At 55.9% G+C, this 19,619-nt stretch overlaps 1 protein-coding gene across 11 annotated transcripts in view; it reads left to right on the forward strand.

The window, feature by feature from the left end:
* The window catches only part of Nphp4 (nephronophthisis 4 (juvenile) homolog (human)), an 86,479-nt gene that overhangs the window by 54,990 nt on the left and 11,870 nt on the right, over nucleotides 1-19,619 (forward strand). For all 11 annotated transcript variants that reach the window (XR_001784146.2, NM_001355738.1, XM_006538871.4 and 8 more), the window contains 7 exons: nucleotides 4,215-4,276; nucleotides 5,488-5,604; nucleotides 6,080-6,228; nucleotides 6,325-6,516; nucleotides 7,128-7,315; nucleotides 12,604-12,764; nucleotides 15,251-15,431. Coding sequence is in view for 10 of the 11 variants with exons in the window: in NM_001355738.1 (NP_001342667.1) it covers nucleotides 4,215-4,276; nucleotides 5,488-5,604; nucleotides 6,080-6,228; nucleotides 6,325-6,516; nucleotides 7,128-7,315; nucleotides 12,604-12,764; nucleotides 15,251-15,431 (1,050 nt within the window). In the remaining variant the exon portion in view is untranslated. The remainder of the gene's footprint in view (nucleotides 1-4,214; nucleotides 4,277-5,487; nucleotides 5,605-6,079; nucleotides 6,229-6,324; nucleotides 6,517-7,127; nucleotides 7,316-12,603; nucleotides 12,765-15,250; nucleotides 15,432-19,619) is intronic.

Below are 19,619 nucleotides of genomic sequence, written 5' to 3' on the forward strand. Positions count from 1 at the left end.
CACAAGTGGCCGTGGTCTGGGCATTCAGTGAGCCGAGTGTTTTCCTCTGCCCTTCACCTCTCACCCCATGTGCCAGCTGCTTCCCAGTGCCTCCTGTGCAGCTCTCTCAGGAAGGGAGCTCATGTGTGGGGTTGGGGAGCCCCAAGCTGCCAAGGCCATCAGCAGGACGATGCCATGGTAACCTAACCCATCCTCCTTTCCAGAAAGAACATGCCTGGCCTCTGCAGGTTCTGTGCTCCTGAGGACCCCAGTGCCACCAGTCCTGGGACAGTGGTGGAGGTCCTGTCCCTTGTTAGTTAGTTCCCTGCCTTGGCATCTTTCTGTGGCCCTTTTGTAAGTACAAGCACATGACCAATGGGACCCGCGGAAGGGCTGGGAAAGTAGAAGGTGGGAAAGGTCACTGCCTGTCCTGTCTGCTCACTGTCACATGGCACGGACAAATGGCCACTCCGTGACTCCCGAGGTGATGTGATGGGTCCAGGTCCCACTCTCCTGAGTCGCTGTACATCAAGAAGGTGATGGTGGATGTCAGAGGTTATCAGGAGACACTGCCTCGTGCCGCAGTCCCCTCTGGCAGGCACCATGCGGAGCAGAAAAGCATCTCACACACTCACTGTCGCTGGGAGGCCAGCCAGCTATGATCATGGATGGAGACCATGCCTCTGTCTTGTTTGTGACAGTGTCCAGCTTGCATGGTCAGGCCACAATATGCTGAGGGCTGCCCAGGGCTGGAGGGAAGCAGCTCACTGTGTCCCAGAGAAGTCTCACCTTATGGCCACACTGCAGCCCCTCTCTATAGGATGCACAGAAGGCAGGGGACACACAGGTCTTGGGTCTTAGAGTGACCCTAAGGGACCTGTGACAGCTCAGATTGGGGTCAGAATGTGGGCTCCTGCCTGGCCTTTGGGGACCCTCGCTTAGACACGAAGAGGACATTGTGGCTTCTCGATGCCAAACTGACAGAGAGCTGGGGTGGGCAGTGGACAGTTTGCTGACAGCAGTTCTTGGCACGTGGAGCCTGGCAGAGAGCATAGATGTAAGGACAGTTAGACGGTTCTCAGCGGGCCACGGAGCCTGCTGAGGCAGGCCAGGGAGCTGTTTTCCTAGTTCCTGGCATTTGAGCAGCAGCCTCTGCTGGTGTTTGGAGACCCCTTGGCTTAGTCTCTTCCCTCTGAACTCTGCAAGCTTGAGTGCAACTGAGCTGCACTGCCTTCCCAGGCTCCTCTGACTTGAGAAAAACCATGGTCTCTGAGTCCGCACTTTCCCCTCTGTGGACAAGGCCACTGCTCAAACCCAGAGGTCCAGGCTCAGCCAAATGCTACCTCAGCCCCAGGAATGAAGGCCAGCGTTGGAGGACGCATTCTGTGGAGAAGCAGCGGCAGTCAGCAGCAGCTGCCGGCCACCTGTGGAGCCGCGTGAGCAGGCTGTGCTGATTGCTGTCATTACTTCTGCCAAAGGACCTTGTAGCTGTGGCAGGGCCACCGTGGAAGATCTGACAAGTAGCACCTAGCTATAATTAAAGCCTTATACATTCAGTGGTCACATAGGAACTCACAGTAGCAGGTGGGCGCAGTGGTGGGGTTGTGCCCTGCAGGCCACTCCATTCAGGGAGCAGTGAGCCTGCAGCAGGCCAGCCAGCCATGCACGGTGGCTCCCCTTCCTCGCCCCTCAGTGAATGGCATAGAATTGTGCCGTGTGTTCGATCACCAGCTCTTCTCACTGTAAGTCCAGCATGCTGCCCTGACATGCTGGGCGCTCCAGCAACCTGTTTGTCCCAGGGGCTCCTTGCTGTACAAGGTCATGGTTGTATTGGTTCAGGGATGTGTAGTGTATACTTGGACATCCTGCAAGGCAGACACGGGCACACAGATCCGTTGTCCAGGGGTCCATGTGTTACCCGGGGTTTCCCTCTCAGTTGTGTGCTATAGCAGAAGGGGGTCTTCCCATCAGACACACCCTTCCTGTGGGGCCATGGTGCACCCCAAGGAGGGAAGAACAACCTCTAAGAGAGAAAGACTGGAAAATGAGCCTCTCTGGGTCCCATGTATTTCTTCCCAACCTGTGTTTCTCTTGGGGTGTGGGTTGGGCCCTCCCAACCTAGGCTCACGGCAGGTGTCATAAGAGGGCTGCCAGAGCCTTCTAAAGGCTGTTTTAACTCTCTCAGAAGGTAAAATTACATGGTAAGTCACAATATAAAGAATTACCTGAAGAAACATTCTATACAATACCCAAATTTGAGCCTGTGGGGGAGAAGCAGTAATGGGCCCGGGTAACGCTGCCCCCAGCTTTCCCTCGCCCGAAGGATGCACAGGCCGGAGCCTAAGTGCTGGCTTCTCTCAGCTAAGGATAATGGAGCCATCTCCTGCAATTTTTCCTCTTTACTGAAATCAGCCTGTAGAGTTTTCCAAGTCCCCCATTAGGGTGGAACAGAGTAGAGCTTTTCTGTTTCATCTTGGGGCTGTTTTAGGTAAAGGAGAGAGCTGCAGAGGGTGTTCTGGGGACCTGGCCTGGCTCCCTGAGGTGGGTGGCTGGGAGGGAGCACTCACACTTGCCTCCAGAGAGCCGAGACCATCTTCCTTCTGGCTCCCACACAACAGCCTCCCTGGACAGGAGTGTCTGGGTCACTGGGAACCCTGCTGGTTGACATGTTAGGAGAGAGGGGGTGGGCGAGCAGACATGTCCCAGGTGGCAGCTGGGCTGTACCACGAGCCTTATCGAGAGCTGTACCAGCCAGGCTGGGCAGTTGGGTTACCTGAGGCAGAAGTCCTTTTGGGCTGGTTCCCACTTCTGCTCCTGGAACTCCCTGCCATCTTGTCCCCACAGTGAGGCCTCTCAAGGCCTCAACCAGACCCTTGTGAGGCCTGGGGCCAGATGCAGCATCTCCTAAGGGGCCCCCTGGAAAGCAGCCAGAGGCCGGGCAGTGATGGCCGATGCAGTGCAGGCTTGAGCAGTGTGCCCTGGGTGTCTCCTCAATGGCGAGTACGCTGGCATTGTTTTTGCTTTGTTGCTACCCAGAGTGCAGCAGGAGGCTGCCATGCATTCTCCACACAGGTGGTACAGAGCCAGGGTCACCAGGCTGTTTAGCCCCAGGGGACCTTGGGAGGTGTGAGAGATTCGTTCTTGACATTTGTGGGCCAAGTGGAGACTTGGGCAACAAGGGCCCCAGGGGAGGAAGAGAAGGCGTTGTGAGTTCCTGGTGTCTCTTGTTGGTCCCGTGAGTGTTGGACAAGGCCCTAGGGAAAGGGTACAATTTTTCTGGAAATCAAGTGTACTCTGGAATGAGGTCCTCTAGAAGTGGCCATTGTGCCATCCTTGGGGGACTGTGGATCCAGGCAAGGACTGGACATGGAGCTGGAGGTGGCAGCTGTGACCTTAGGGACAGCTGCTGGGCCACGCCGTGGTCTCTGGGGGTCAGGCAGAGGAGGCCCTCCCTGTCTGACAGACTGGGGTCTCCTTGAAGCTGCCCCATATCTATAGATGGTGTGACCGTGGAGCTGGAGGCACGCTTGACGTGGTTGCATAGCTGTGAGGACCTGTACACACCAGCCCCAGCCTCAGCCCTGGCCTCATTTCTATGCAGCTGCAGGACAGGGATTGCAGGTGGCCCCTCGTCACCCAAGCTCCCTGGAGGAGCTTGTCATTCTGCAGAGGATCCCTTGGATACTGGATCCTGCACTGGCCTCTGAAGGGTCACAGCTGCTCTCAGCCCCCTGCTCTGGGGAGCTTGGCGAACGCTGGCTTTGACTTCTGAGTAGACTTCCCAAAGGTGCATCTGCATCGTGAATGAGGGGGCCTGGGGGGCTGGCTAGGCTTGGTAGGTTGGATCGGAACTGAGAGCCAAGCCCCAGCCTCCGCACTGTTGTGCTAGGCATACCACAGAGCTGGGCACTCCCAGGGCAGTGGGTGAGTGGCCGAAAGCCTTCAGTAGTGCGGCAGTGTGTCAGAGAGGGCTGGTGTCAGGGACCACACTTAGCAAGGCTGCTCGCTGCAGAAGGAAGTAGGTAGAGCTGGGTAAGGTCAGAGCAAGGGGTGAGGGGTTAGAGCCGGGCAAGGTGAGGGGTCAGGGCGAGGGGTGAGGGGTCAGAGCGGGGTTGGGGGGAGGGAAGGAATCAGTCCTGTTAAGGATGAGGTAGAAAGACAGTGGGCCCAACTGGACTGGCGTCTGGTCTCTGGGCCAGGCCGAGGCTGACAGCCCTTTTGCTTCCCTACCCCAGGCACCCCAGCACCAGCTGCCCGGGATCTTGCTGCAACACAGGACTCTCCTGTGGGCCCAGGGGTAAGTCCAGGCTCAAGGTGCTCTCTTAGGAATTCCAGAAGAAGGGCTCAGGGAGTTTGGGTCTCAGAAAGGACTCTGCTTGCTTGCCGGGGCTGGAGCTATCTGGTACCTCTCAACACCCCCACACCCCCACACCTCCACCCCCGCTCTGCCCCGCACGCAGCCTGCTTCACTAGCTGATTTCCAGGTCTGGCTGCCAGTCTGGTGGCTTCCTGCCTGGTTAGTGATCCTGTACCCTGCTGCCCACACTTAAAATGCCACATTCTCCCAGTGGTAAGGCCTGTTGAGCCAGTGACAGTGACAGCCTGAGACCCTGGAACCTGGCTTTCACCCATCCCAGAGGGGCACCTCCCCCCCAGGCAGGCTGGGGGGCTCTCGTGTCCCCTGGTCCTGGGTGGCTTTGACTGCACAACTTTTAGCCCCATCCTGGAAATGACTTTCAGAGATGCCATATCCAAGATGCAGTCTGCAGGCCAATTCCTATCTCCTGCTGGCCTGGTAGTCTGAAGTGGGCTGAGTGGACCCCGAGATCCTTCCCAGGCCCCAGGGATACTGCCCGGCGCCCACTGTTCCTGCGCTCATTCTGCTGTGCCCTTCTTTGGGCCAGATGTCCCTTCGGGGAGCCATCACCCCTCAGAGGTGTGCACCTGAAGCAGAGTCCATCTGTGAGACACATGCACTAGTGCAGCCTGGAGTTTCGCCAGGCCCCGCCCCGCCCCGCCCCGCACTACCCTGCCCCACCCCTGCCTTTTGATATCAGCATTCATTCTTCACCTGTGAACATAGTGGGGTCACTGTCTTGGTGAGGAGACCCAGTGGGCAGGAGGTTGGACAGAACCATAGAGGGTGTCCAGTGCAAGGGTAGGAGGGAAGCCCGACGATACATACACACTGTCTGATCCTGCTGCAGGACGCCCCCTCCTCTCCACCAGCCTTCCTGCTGTGACTGTTCTCATTCCAACTGTGAAGTTTGAGAGATCACAGCACCAGGCCTCCTCATAATTATGCATTAAGGAAGTTTGGAGGGCCCTGGATGTTAGAGCAGCCGCTGGCTGCGAGGGTGCTGACATTACTCCTGGCAGCGATGCATGGGAGCCATCATTCTCACACATGCGCGCACGCGCGTGTTTGTGTGTGTGTGTGTATGTGTGTGCGCTCGAGCACGGGTTCCCTGAGCTGACTGACATCTCACCCAAGCCCTCGCCCTACAGCTCTCGCTCTCCCAGCTGACGGCTTCCCCGCTGTCCCCGGCTCTGCAAAGCTCTTCCAAGCCCCCTCTTCAGCCCCCGGACAGCTCTCAGTCCCCAGAGGGTCCCCAGCTCCAGGCCGTGAGTGTACCCTCCTGTCCCTCATCACCTGTCATGGGAAGGGAGTTTGATGTTTGGTTGGCTAGATGACAGGGCCCTTGGGGTTTTCTCCGTGATGTGGGGCTGTGGGATGGGATGGGAGGGAGGTGGTGCCCGGCTTCCCACCTCACGCATCTGCCGCCGCCGTCCCGCGTCTGAGACAGGACAGGAACGTGATGCCCTACAGCCATGCTTGGTGCCAGTGTCTCCGTAGCACTGGTCTGCTCATTCGATTTGTGGTTTGTAAGTCACAGATGCGGTTGCTCTCTAAGATACAGAGTGACCGACTCACCCCGAATACAGATAACAGCAGAACCTTTATAGTTTGTCCCAAGTATTACACGGCACCCACGACCCTACAAAAGCCATCGGGGCAGCCCAGCCTTAGACCTGAGCACCTTTGGGGCTCTCGGTGGGTTCTTGCTGCGTTCACCTGGAGCCTGGTTTTGTTGGGCAGGAATCTGTATTAGAGAGCAGGGTCTCTCACCTGGAAGCCGACCTGAGCCAGCCGGCCTCGCTCCAGGGAACGCCTGCTGTCGAGCATCTACAGGAACTTCCCTTCACTCCTCTGCATGCCCCCATCGTCGTGGGAGCACAGACCAGGAGGTGAGGCTTGGCGGGAGAGGGCTTGGGCCCCTCGGCTTTGATGAGCAGGCCCTTGCACCTCCTGGGGTCAGGGCCTGAGGGGTTTGTCTGTTTCAGCTCTAGAAGCCAGCTCTCCAGAGCTGCGATGGTGCTTCTGCAGTCTTCTGGCTTCCCCGAGATCCTTGATGCCAGCCAGCAGCCCGTGGAGGCCGTCAACCCCATAGACCCCGTGAGGTTCAACCCTCAGAAGGAGGAGTCGGACTGTCTTCGAGGGAATGAGATTGTGCTGCAGTTTCTTGCCTTCAGCAGGTAGTTCCGGCATCGCGCAGCTTCCTCACGCTGAAGGTCTGACTCTCAGCGTGCTCTGTGGTCAGAGGTTTTCCAGCTGGGTCAGGACCACCTGCTTTCCCAGTTAATTGGCACACGTAGTATTTGTGTGTGTTTACAGGGTGGTTGGTAATCTGTCATGTGATACTGTGTGTTTGTGGAGTGGTTGGTAATCTGTCATATGAATATGGTGTGTAGCGACTGGGGCAGTAACCCGCTATCTTTGTCTTAAACATTAGTAGTGCATTCCTCGTGTTGACCTTGGCCCTGCCGTCTGATTTTACATTTTTCTGACTGGGGCCCTCCTTTGTAAATGTCAGAGGCCCTCCTCTGTGCAGTCTTCTAGGCTAATTAAAGCCTACCCCATGTGTGTCCAGTTCTCAGATGCCACTGTTGTTGATAGCAGCAACTCCAGGCAAGAGGTCATGGCACCTGGAGTAGCCCCCGTCCTGTCCCCTGAGAGGACAGAGCAGTCCTCTGTGGTAACTGAGGCAGCCTCTGTGACCACTGTCCCTATGCCATCCCTGTGCGTCACACCCTGGGATTACATCACACTCTGTGGATGTCTGACTAATTCCCTGTCTTGTACCCAGAGCCGCCCAGGACTGCCCAGGAACGCCGTGGCCACAGACTGTGTATTTCACCTTCCAGTTTTACCGTTTCCCACCCGAGACCACGCCACGCCTGCAGCTGGTCAAGCTGGATGGGACGGGCAAGAGCGGCTCTGGCTCCCTGTCCCACATCCTCGTCCCCATTAATAAAGATGGCTCCTTTGATGCTGGTAAGTGCTGAACGAAGGAATCCTGTGCTAAGCCTTGCGGAACTGTTGCTTTATGCTTCCTTTTTTCTTTTTATTTATATGCCTGTGTCTGTGTCTGTGTGTCTGCCACTCGTGTGTGATTACCATGGAGGCTGGGAGAGATCTTACGGACTTGGAGTCACTGTGACTGTGAATGGGGCTGGAAATCAGACGTCCTCCCAAGAACCACCTCTCCATTCCCATGAATGTTATTCTTAGGAGTGGGCTATTGTGTGCGGCTTGCCATATGTGTGGACTTGAGAGAACGGAGTGGTTGGTCTGTGTGTAAGACCAAGCTCCGTGCTGGCCGGCTGTGCTCTGCCCAGGACCCCTAGTCAGCCTTACATCAGCGTCAATCCCCTCTTACAAGGATTTCTTTCCACGGTGCCTCTGCAACTCAGGTTTCTGACAAGCTTACACCCAATATTATAACGCCATCTAAGAATTAAAAACACTTTTTAATACCACTAGCTATCCTGCCAATATTACAGTTCCTTCCTGCAGATACTCAGTTTAAAATGTAATCTGCTCAGAAATCAGGTCTCAGGCTGTGAGGTGGCTCAGCAGGTAAAGATACCTTCCACCAAGCCCAAGGACCTGAGTTCATTCCCCAGGACCCACATGGTGGAAGGAGAGAACCCGTTCCTGCAGTTTGTTCTCTGACCTCTACTTGTGCGCTGTGGCATGTGTGCATATATGCAAATGTGGGCACACACACACACACACACACACACACACACACAGAGATTGTAATTAAAGACAGAAACAGAGATGGAGTCCTCCTTTTGTGGTGGGTGTGGCCCTCGCTTGTTGGCTGTACTGTGTGTGCAGCGTGTGAGCCTCTCTGTCCTGTAGCCCTTCCGAGGCAGTCTGGATGGGTTTTCTGTCTCGTGGCAGTGGCTCGCAGGTGTTCTCTGACTTCTCCTTTCCTGGGCACTGGGGTGAGGCCTCTGGTTTTTGTGGTGACACCTTTGCAGCACTGGCCTGTCCCCTTGATAGTTCTGTAGTCACTGACTGCACCCGCTACATGTGGTTCCGTGCTTCTCTGGAGAGGACACAAGAGTCCCCGTCCGCTTTGGATACCTCTACTCGGCAAGCAGGTGCTCCCATGATCTGAGCGTCTCGCCGGCTATGAGGACGTGTGTGTGGTTCACGTGGGACAGGCTGGATAAACCATGACAGGGCGCTTTGGCATTCCCCAGGCAGGCAGTGGCTTACCGCTCCAGGTTTCATTGTAAAGTAAGGGATTTAAATCACACAAGGCAGAAACACACGTTTCTGACACGTTTTTCCCGTCTTAGCTCATGAGACCGCGCTGCGGTCTGGATTCCTGCGGTCTCTTGAGGTGGTCAGTGGCCGGGAAACCATCCTCCAGATCCAGTGCCAGGAGAGGCAGCTTTTGCAGAGCTCAGAGACAGGCTGTGAGGCTCAGGGGTGCAGGAGGATGAGAGGCCGTGGCGTGTGTTGGGGAGATAGCGTGCAAGGGAAACGAGTCTGAGAGGCATTCAACCCAGTGGGAACACAGCCCTCAGGCACAGGGGAGAAGTGAGGACGCTCTGAAATGCAGCCTAGAGATGATGTCACAGAGTAAGAACCGAGACAGCGACAGGTGGCTGTGAAGAAGCCGTAGTTTCCATTATATTTGTATACTAACCTTAAAATTCCTAAAACAAACAAACAAACAAACCAAACCAAACTTACGCTGCTCTCTGGCGCTAATGCTGCTAGGTGGGAAACCTGCCATCAGCCCCACCCCCAACCCCCTTAAACTTTCTGAACTGATTTAAAAAACTAAGACATGCCACTCGTGACGAGTCAGTAAAGAAACCAAACTAGAAGCGGCTAGTTATTTGAAAGGGAACAGCAACTAATGCCACATGCGAAGACTCAACAAGACAGAAGTCAACTGGTGTGCAGGCTGCCACCTGTGCTGGGAGAGAAGAGAGCCTTGGGACAGAAGCATGGGGTCCGGGCAGGGGACACAGGATAAACGTGACACATGCTAGTAGGAGGTCTCAGCTGGGTGGTCCCCTGTTTCTTTCCAGAGTCAGAAAGTACAGATCAAAACATCTCTTCTCTTTCTGTTTATTTATAACAAAGCAGTTATGGGAACATTTCACCCTGAGAACCAGCTCTGAGAATACCTCTGGCTTCCACCCCTGAAACTTACACTGCCATGGCAGAAGGCATCAGCTGTAACAGCAGCCTGACGCCCTGTGGCCAAGGGCAGCCTTCCTGCTTGCCTGAGCCCTCTGGACTCTAGCTTCGGCTCCCCCTCCCCCCGCCCCCCAGCAGGCCTGGATTGAGGAGGTCAGGACAGCCCCGCCCCTCTCTTCCTTACCCTACTGCCCTTGTCCTCAGGAGCAAGAGCAGAGAAGCCAAGCAGGTCGCTGCACACAGAGGCTCCAGGCCAGAGGAGGGCAGCACTGGGCAGTTCGGGTTTTCTCAGATCTATGGCCTCCACTCTTAAGTTTCCAGCCAGCCTGGGACGTGACACACTTCAAGCCCCGTGAGGAGGCAGCTGGCAACCGAGATGCCACCTCCAGCAGAGTCACCTCTCAGAACTGACAGAGGGATAAGGACATTTCAGAACACAACGAAGACATGCTGCAGACCAAAGCAACCCAGGGCTACGAAGCCAGCACTGCACATGACACTTAGGAATGGAGCACACAGAGGAAGCGAGACAGTCCCAACTGAGACAGCACAGGGGGAGTCAGTCTCACGCACTGGAGTCCACGCGTCCTGACAGAAAACCATCAAAGGCCGGGTGTGAACAGAAAGGACCACGCAGAGGAACATCCAGCAGACCGTAGGAACCAGCAAATTCACTACATACAAACAGTCATCGCGAGCAAGAAGGAACAAACCAGGGCGTGCACACTGCCAGATGTCAACATAAAAGGGAGGAGAGCACACACCGGCAGGAGCGCAGGATGGAGTGCCCCATAACTCCACCCAACCACAATCAGCTGATTTCACTCAATAATAAAACACGCAATACATTAACTCTCTGATTGAAAGATGCAGATAACGTGATCAGAATTAAAAGCAACATGACCCGGCTCCAGATACCACACCTCACTGGCCAGGGCTGGTCGACGCTGTCTGTCAAGGAAGTGGAAGCCCAGGGGGGCCCCATGCAGTCAGTCTGATGTCTAATGAAGTAGACATCAAGCAACGATTGGAAGAAAGAAACTTCCACACACGAGTCAAGAAGATGCGAAAGTTGTAAATATGCATGCACCTGGCTCTGGGTCACACCACACAAACGCTAACGGAGGTACAAAGTCAGACAGGCAATAGCAGGCAACTCTAGCAGCATAGCTCCAACACCCAGGCCATCCAGACTAGAAATGAATAAGCCCCAGGGTTAAACTATGTCACAGGTATTTACAGACTGAACACACAGTCTTCCCAGCAGCCCATGGAACTTAGTGTAAAACTGGCCACATGTTTGGTCCTAAACCAGCTCTACTGCAGAGCAACTGAAACAAAAAAGAAAACCGGTCAGTGTGTGTGTGTGTGTGTGTGTGTGTGTGTGTGAGTGCGCGTGCGCCATGTGCATGCAGTGCCTGTGGTGTGAGCGCGCATGCGCCATGTGCATGCAGTGCCTGTGGAGGCCAGAAGAGGGCAGCAGATTCCCTGTACCTGAAGTCATAGGCCATTGGGAGGAATCATGCTGGTGCCGGGAACCCAAACCTGGGTCCTCTGCAAGTCGGTGCCTGTGTCCTCTGAGCCGCTGTCTCCAGCCCCTCTCTTTGCTATGTTTGGTCATTAGTTTCCTTCCCCATTTTCTCGCCTTGCCTAATTCATTTTTCTTAGCTCTTCTGATTTTGTAGATGTACAATGGTGTGCAGAGCTATGCTTTTTTTTCTGTGTCTCATTCACTGAGAAGTTGTGCCTTCTAGAAACCCTTTTCTTCCCTTTCCTCCTCCTCCTCCTCCTCTTCCTCGTCTTCATCCTCCCCCTCTTTGTCCTTTTTCCTCTTCCTCCTACACGGGATCTCAGGTAGCCAGGCTAACCTTGAACTCACTATATAGCCCAGGCTGGCCTTGAACTCCTGATCCTCCTGTTTCCACCTCCCCAGTGCTGGTATGACAGGCGCGTGAGGCGTGTGCCACCAAGTCAGGCTTTTCTAGAAGACCTTGTGTTCCCTTCCATAGTTACTTAGGCTTGAGCTGTGAATTTTCTTTGATTAAAGTTTTTTAATGAATTCTAGTTTATGGCGTTGTATTCAGAGAGCTGGAGTTGTTTTTTTCTACTCTCTGTGATGTATTTAAGTTTTCTTTGTTTTCCTGGTGTACTCAGTTCATGTTCTAGGGTGCACAGCTTGGTGTTTCTCTGCAGAGGCCTACAGGGAAGGCGCCCTGGTGTACTGGGTCCTCCCTATGTTGTGGGAGGTTAGATCTGCCCTTGAATAGAACATGGGTAACACTTTCTGTTGTGCGTCCCCGGTCCCCGTCCCCCCCCCCCTGCCCCTCCAGTGAGGTAGCAGAGAGGATGTCATGGAGGGAAGGAGTGCCCTCTGAGGAACTGCATGCAACCCTCCTCTGTGGAGGTGAGAGCTCCGCCCATCGTGGCTTCGTGGATGCCATTGGCACTGTTGACAGAAGAAAGAGGAAACGCTGCTTCAAGGGTCCCTCGCCATTGCTGCTACGTGCGCTTTAACTAACGGTGATCTCACTGCCAGCTTTGTCTGTTCAGAATTAATGATCGTGTCTCCCCAGGAAGATGAAGGCAGAGGCCGCAGTGTAGCTACCACGTTAGTAAGCAACCTTAGGCGCCTAGGATTTCTCTGGGCCAGTGTCCTGCACTAGGAGCTCAGCAGCGGCATGCTCAAAACGTCTTTGAGTGTGTGTGTGCATGCATTCATTTGCGTGTGCACACACACACGTGCTCCAGCCTTGACAGCACATGTGGACTGGTCTCTTCCTTAAGTTCTGTGTATAGAATAATAAACTCCTTGGCGAGCCTCGCAGGACGCTCTCCCCATCCATCACCCTCCATTTTACAAGGACTCGGTGGGATCCATAAGTCTTATTTTGGGAGCTTATTGTGCACACTGGGAAGAAGTCCAGTCTCTCGAACGCGACTCCCCGCTTTGTTAATTTGGGTACTTCATGATGCTTTTGATTAATGTGTTTATTAACTGTCATTGTGACGGAAGCAGAAATTAGTAATCATGACCAGGGCAGAAATATCTCCGCATGTAAGGATGATAAATGGCCCTAATTACCTGCGGACTCAGCCCAGGCTCCTCTGCGCAGGCTCCCCCGGCCTCCAGCTGAGGTACATGGTGGATCCCGGGTTCCTGAAGCCAGGAGAGCAGCGCTGGTTCGCCCACTACCTGGCTGCTCAGACGCTGCAGGTCGACGTCTGGGATGGAGACTCCTTGCTCCTCATTGGGTCTGCTGGCGTCCAGATGAAGGTAGCCACCCTGAGGGATGGGCTCCGCGGTGGTGTGGGACAAGTCACTATTCAGCCTGTTGGGTAGGGACAGCGCCCAGTACCGGGTTGTGCCCTGTTCCCTAGTGACAAACAGGACAGTGTTCCCTGCCCTCTGAGGGGACAGTCTTCGCCTCGGAGGCTGGATTCTACAGCCATGTGTTTTTAGTGAGCTTCTCTCCCACACTGTCCTGCCAGGCCACATCACTTTCTGTCTCTTCCAAAGTGATGCAATCTATAGGATGTCTAAGGGCAGGTACTGGTCACCTGTCCTCTGAGGTGGCTGGAGCTGGCCCGTCAGAGGGGAGAATGACTGAGGTATGGGAAGATGGCTGGTTTCTGTTGGCAGTCATGGGTTTCTCTTGCCTTCCCTATACTGAGAGTCAAACCCAGGACGGTGAGCATGCCGGGCAGGCACTGCTGCTGAGCTACCTCCAAGTGGCGTCTGACTCGCGTGCTGTGATTTTAGTTAGAATCTTCTGCACGTGTGTCCCCGCCCTCTCCCCTGCTGATGCTCAGGCCTCTCACTCTTTCCCGGGCTTTCTCCTCCAGTCTTTCTGTGTTGTGACGTGAACCCAGGGTATCAGCAGAAGATCACCATGAAGACCCTGGGCTGGCCTCAGCCCTGTGTAATCATGGTGGTTGCTGGCTGGGGCCTCTCCTAGATCCCAGCCACACTGCCTCCCAGGCTCCCTGCCTGAGACCCATGGATTCCAACTGCCACCCGCTCCACTTCTGTGTGCCTCACCCCAGCCCCGTCTGACTCTCTTAACCCACCCAGTCTCCACTGTTGCCTCCGCTGTGCACCTTGGCTTGGGTGTCCTCTGTGAGGATGGGGTTCCTTGGCTAGGGATGGTATGTAGATGCAAGAGGCAGGCTCTGCAGTAGAGCGCATCCAGGAAGGATGCAAGGGACTTCGCAAGGCAGCATGGTGGGGAGGAGTCCTGCCTGGCCCCAACCACACATTACCTCACTGTCTCTATCTCTGTGGGAATTCCTCGGTGCGCATCCGTGTGTCTGTGTGTGTGTGTGTGTGTGTGTGTGTGTGTGACTCTGTGTGTGTGTGTGTCTGTGTGTGTCTGTCTGTGTGTGCTGCAGGTACCCTTAGAGGCCAGAAGAGGGCAGTGGATCCCTGAAGCTACAGTTACAGACAGCTCTGCTGTGGTGAGCTGCCAGGGGTGCTGGGAACTGAACTCATGTCCTCTGGAAGAGCAGTAAATGCTCTCAGCTGCCGAGTCGCTGCCTCTCTAGCTCTTCTACTTAGGTTTTAAAATTAAAAGGCAAAGAAGAATCCAAGTTGGGTCCAAGGACTCCTCCTGTGGCTGGAGCTGGTCAGCCCCGTGCTTCTTTCAGGGAAAGGAGAAAAAAAGTTCACAGCCACACCCATAACCACCAGCATGGGGTTCTGTCTCTACCCTAATGCTCACGCCCTCTGCCTCTGTGTTCCCTGATGTCACATCCCAGGCGGCAGAGTGAGGGCTTCAGATGCACAGGGCAGCTGGGCCCAGCAAGGCCCGCTCCTCCTGAGAGGAGCCAGATCCTTCCCTCTAGAGACATTCTCTTTGCAACCAGCCCTCCGTCATGGCAGGCACCCGACCCCTTGTTCTGTTCCCCTGGGCCGGCAGCCTCCCAAGTCTTCACTCCCGGGGAAGGTGCCCTCATGGCTGTAGGAAGAGTCAGGGGTTACAGAAGCTTCGACCTCAGTCTGGTTCCCTCGTCCTGCCGGGTAGGGGGAAGCTCTGGGACACGGAGTTGATGAGGTCCAACCTGGCCTGGAGCCTGCGATTCCATCACTAGTCCCCCAGCCTGGCCTGGGCTCAGGCAGAAGCCTGAGATTGACAGCTGGAGAGACTTGCTCAAGAGAGGCCCCCCACCCCTGGGCTGTCCTGGGGGCCTTCGTGCAGTCTCTGTTCACCTGCCTCACCTGGCACAAGGACTTCATGCTGACTCAGCCCGGGTCCAGAGGTCCCCAGATCCTACACCCACTCTGGCCGCTCCTTTAGCCACACCGAAACCTGCCATTCTGTCCTCGTGGGCTCTGCTGTGCACCCTGGCCTGGCTCCCTCCTGGGGCTCATCGTCACTCTGAAAGGCTGCTTAAATCCAGAGAGCCGCTTGGCCAGCCCCTGCCTTATTCTGTTACCCGTGTTTCTTCCCACTGGAGGCCGGCTCCTGCCAGGTAGCTGCCGGGCCCTTGGTGCACCACAGTGCCACCCAGTGTTTATTCTGGGGTCAAACTGGATGGGCTTTGTTAAAGCTGATGTGTCTGAGAAGCTGGCCTCTTGCCTCATCTCCCCTTCAGTGTGGCAGGTGACAGCTCTGTCCCTGATGCCCTTCATGGACCTGCCCTTCTCCTCTTCCAGGGCCTCTCTGGGTGGGTCCCGAGCTGCCCTAACCCTCAGGAGTCTGCTGGAGGTGTCCGTGGTTAGACCCCAGCTGCTCAGCACTGCCTGTCTTCTCCCTGTTGTAGCACCTCCTCCGCCAAGGGCGGCCAGCTGTTCAGGTCTCACACGAACTGGAGGTCGTGGCCACTGAGTACGAACAGGAAATGATGGCCGTGAGCGGCGATGTGGCTGGCTTCGGCAGCGTCAAGCCCATCGGAGTCCACACGGTAGTGAAGGGCCGCCTGCACCTGACCTTGGCCAACGTGGGTAAGAGCCTGGCAGCTTCACATGGCCCGCCTGGTTTTGTGCCATTTATCTAGCACCCGTCTCCCCAGCCGGAGCATGAGGGGAGCACCACCGTGGACACCCCACACTTTGTAGGAAACCAACACGGTTAGGGTGAGCATGGTCACCCTGACCTCAGCCACTGTCCTGACAGGAGCTTGGAATCACCCTTCTCCTCAGGCCTGTCCACGAATCTTCCCGTGACCACCCTCAAACAGGGTGACTACGCGCCAGAAGGGATCTCATTTGGAGTCCCTGCCCCAGCGCTGCCCATCAGAAGAGAGCTGTCTTGAGTTCTCTGTGTGTCTTGGGAATAGCAGAGGGGAAAAAACATTTCTTTTGAGTACAGTGACATTGTGTCAAGGTAGCTCAGCAGAGGGACCGACCAGAGCCGGTTCCCATTATTGCCCGTATTGGGCCCTGTGAGGGCAGGCATTTGGGACTGTCTCTGGGTGATCCCACCGGCTGCTCTCAGGACAGAAGAGTCAGGGGTTAGGCCAGGCACCTGTCCTGGAGAGGTGGGCCAGTAGAGGACCCTCTAGGGCTAGCAAAATGCTCACTGGTCCTCCCTTGAGGGTATTCCAGAAGCTGGGCGATTTTCCTGGTAAAATTGAAAGCATAAGACCCGTACTGGGAGGCGGTTGTGAGGATGGGACGGAGATTTCTGTCTTTCTATTAGGGATTTTTCCATTCCTCAAAACCCAGCCTCCTTTTAAGTCCAGGAGCCCCACGGGCCACATCCAGCGGGTGCCGAAGCCCGGGCTTGCGGGGCGGGGCGGCAGTGGCACAGGAGTAGACGCACAGCTCATTAAGTCTGGTTGGAGGCTTCCGCCTGCTTGTTTACAAATGTAAATCCAAGGCGGCCTGGAAAACAGACAATATGGAAACAGCAAAACTCAATTAGGTTCCGGAGAAATAAACGAGGCTCCCATGAGGAGGGGGACGCTGCTCCTGCTCCAGAGCCCTCGAGACTCCGGGAGCCGCGGGCAGGACGCGCCCAGCTCCCGCCCTATGGGGCCTTTTTATATTTAATTCACCGGTGCACACAGATGTGCAGTGACTCCAGGTTTGAAAATCTTATCTCGGGGAAGAAAGATGGGCCCCGTTACGTGTTATCTTAAGCTGTCATTTTCGTACTTTGCCTGCATGAGGGAGATAAGGCAGTGGGGACCAGCGCCCGAGGTAGCCAACACAAGGGACGCTGGTGCGTGCTGCCAGTGAAGGTCAGAGTGCTTACGGCATGTCGGTGGGGACACCCCCCCCCCCAGCCCCCGCCCTGCATCTTAGGTAGGAGAAATGTTATGGCCTTCATTTCTTTAGAAGACCAGTAATTCCACTTGGCGTAGCAGTCATGTTTCAGCAAACGGGAGGCTGGCTGCGGGGGCCTTCAGTGTGACAGACACAAAGCTGTCTCCTCAGCCTGCCTGCTGCACCCGGCAGCCTCATTCACAGTGGGCCAGCCGCATGGGATAACACACTGGCTCCCTCTCGCTGGCTCACTGGCCCCTCTGTGGTTTCTCCTCCTGGACCTGTGGGCCTCCTTTGCTAATTTTCTCTCATGCTTTCTTTTGTCCTTCCGGGATTGAATGACCCTGAGGGCAGCCGGTTGTCATGCGGTGAGGTAGGTGGGTGGAGGAGAGGTCAGCTGGGAGCCCTTTTGTGGAAACCTTGTTGAAAGGCAGGCCGCAGGGCAGATGGCCCTTGGGCCAGGTGCCCATGTCCCTGGGACCCATGACGGCAGAGCTCAGGTTTTAGAGAGCGTCCCTGGTGATGAGTTCGTGCTGTGGTGTGGGACAGACACCTAGTGGTGGCACGCTCTGCTTCCACCCACCCCGTGGAGTCACCTTGGGAGCCCCGTGTGCTTAGAGGGTAGTCCTACCCCTGCTGTGGACGAGCTGGGGCCTCCAGCACCACCTTCTGTCCCCATGTGGCACCTTAGCATGGCAGATTGCACCCATCAAGGCCTTTGCCCCCGAGCTGTTTCTGAAAGCGCAGAGGTGTGTTCATAGCACGCAGTTTCTGTCATCGACAAACAGACCCTGTGGGAGTATGGATGATGCCAGAGGAGATAGCACTAGGGCTGACAGACCCCTCCCTGTCCCCGGGGTGGCCGTGTGTCCAGCTCCCCTGACCGCCGCAGCAATGATCAGCACCCACCCTCCTGTGATCCTGAGATCTAAGAGCCATGCTCATCTACCTACCCATGCCGTGTGGTATGTGAGCATGGGTATGTTGTCATACTTGACCTTGAAACGTCCTCCCTAGTCTGTCTCTTGGAGCAGTTGTATGTGTGTGGGGTTACCATAGGCCAGTTCTCACCTTGGTGGGCAGTGGCTAGACCAAAGGCCTCATCTGAGATACGGGGACCCGAGGGCCACCAGGCGATGGTAGTCAAGAAAGCCGGGGGAAATCCTTAACTTCCTCCCCGCATGGGCAAGTCCCCTGCCAACACAGTGTGTGCCCACTGCCAAGTGACAGGCGTGCTCTATCTTGGAGTGATTGCCTGAGATGTGACAGAACTTGCCAAGACCCCGCAGTCCACACGCTGCAGCCCTCCGCATTGGATTCACGTGGGAAGGAGCAAGGCTGAGGAGCCTCGGTCAGCTCTGAGTGTGTGGGAGTCGGGTGTACGCACAGACAGCAGCAGAGCTGGAGGAAGCCGAGGCTGAGTGTCTGTGGAGATGTGGCAGGGCACCCGAGGGAATGACACCCAAGGCTATCATTCTATTACTGGCCACCAAGCCAATGCCAGGGCCGGGGCTGAGGCAGGACAAGGGCCCGCTCCCAGGACACCTGCTGGGAAGAGATCTTGGGGACCTGTCAGCCCTGCCCTCTGGTACCCAGGAGGACTGAAGCTAGCACTGGACACAGAATCGAGCCCTGTGGGTAGATGCCTCTGGCTGGGAGCAGGCAGGCAGCTTGGCTCCACATTTGTCTGCCCAGCAGGCTCCTGAATCACATCCAGGAAGGTGCTGAGTGGGGATTCTGCCTCTGGCTTCTGCAGCAGTAAGAGTGACTGGGCCCCAGTGGTTTTGAGGAAAGGCTCTGGCCCGCAGGAGAGGCAACCAGGCAGCCAACGGAACACCAAAGACCATTTAAAAATGGCAGGCGCATGAGTTTTCTGGTGGAAGAAGCCTTGCTTAGGTTCTCTGCTAGGGAACCATTGTCCTCTGGACTCAGCGGCTCCCTGAAAGTGCCGAGTCAGCATTTCTCTGCTGCACAGTCTCTTCTCCTTCTCCAGTCTTTCTGGAGGGGATGGTCTGTGTGGCCCTGACACATCTGCTCACCAGCTGTAGTTTAGAGTCTGAGATCTAGGCTGCTGTCCTCTGAGTCTGGGGCCACCTGTTCTCAACTACTTCTAGACCAGCTAGACCCGATGGAGGACGGGAGCCCAGTCCACCTCAGCCCACAGCCATTCAGGAGAGCGTGGGTCAGTCAGACAGAAGGTGTGGCTCACCTGGAGGGGTGCCAGTGCTCAGGTGGATCCAGAGAGAGGGGGCTGTCCCTGTGGGCAGGAGCATCCTCTCCCTGCCCCTGGGTCAGATGGACAGGGGAACATCAGAAAAGCAGACAGCCTGGGAAGGGGTTCCTGCTGAAGGCGACCGGGGCACCATGCCAGCGTCTGCTCCACCCTGCCCTGCTGAGGTTGGTAGATGCACAGCACAGGTGTGCTTTGGAGGTGGAGCCTGCGATGTGATTCCTTAGCTGCCTCACCCCAAGTGAGCGATCCCTGTGGAGCTGTGGGTCTGTGCTCAGAGAGTGCGCCTGTGGGCAGATGCTGCTGCTCAGGGCCCTGACCTCTTTCAGCATCTCAGAGTGTCACCTTGATCTGCTGCTAGGCAGCACAGCGAAGTCTTCTCTGGGGACCTGAGTACTCTGAGGCCCCCGTACTGCAGAGGTCTCCATACATACTCCCCTCTGCCACTGGGTAAGCTTGCACATGGAGACTCCGGCCCTACAGCCTCAGCTCTCCCAAGCAGAGGTTAGAGATGGTGGCTTTCTGTGAGGTTGCCTGGAGGCCAGAAGTAGGAACTGTGTGTGTGATCAAATGGAGACCCCCTCCCGGGCAAGTGGATCCAGGCCTGGAGGAGACAAGAGTGCAGAGTAAAGGTCCCTGGTTCAATCCCGGGTTTCGGCACCACTTATCCCGAGCTTTTGTTCCCACCGGAA

This window comes from Mus musculus, chromosome 4 (assembly GCF_000001635.26).
Source record: "Mus musculus strain C57BL/6J chromosome 4, GRCm38.p6 C57BL/6J".
Lineage (NCBI taxonomy): Eukaryota > Metazoa > Chordata > Mammalia > Rodentia > Muridae > Mus > Mus musculus.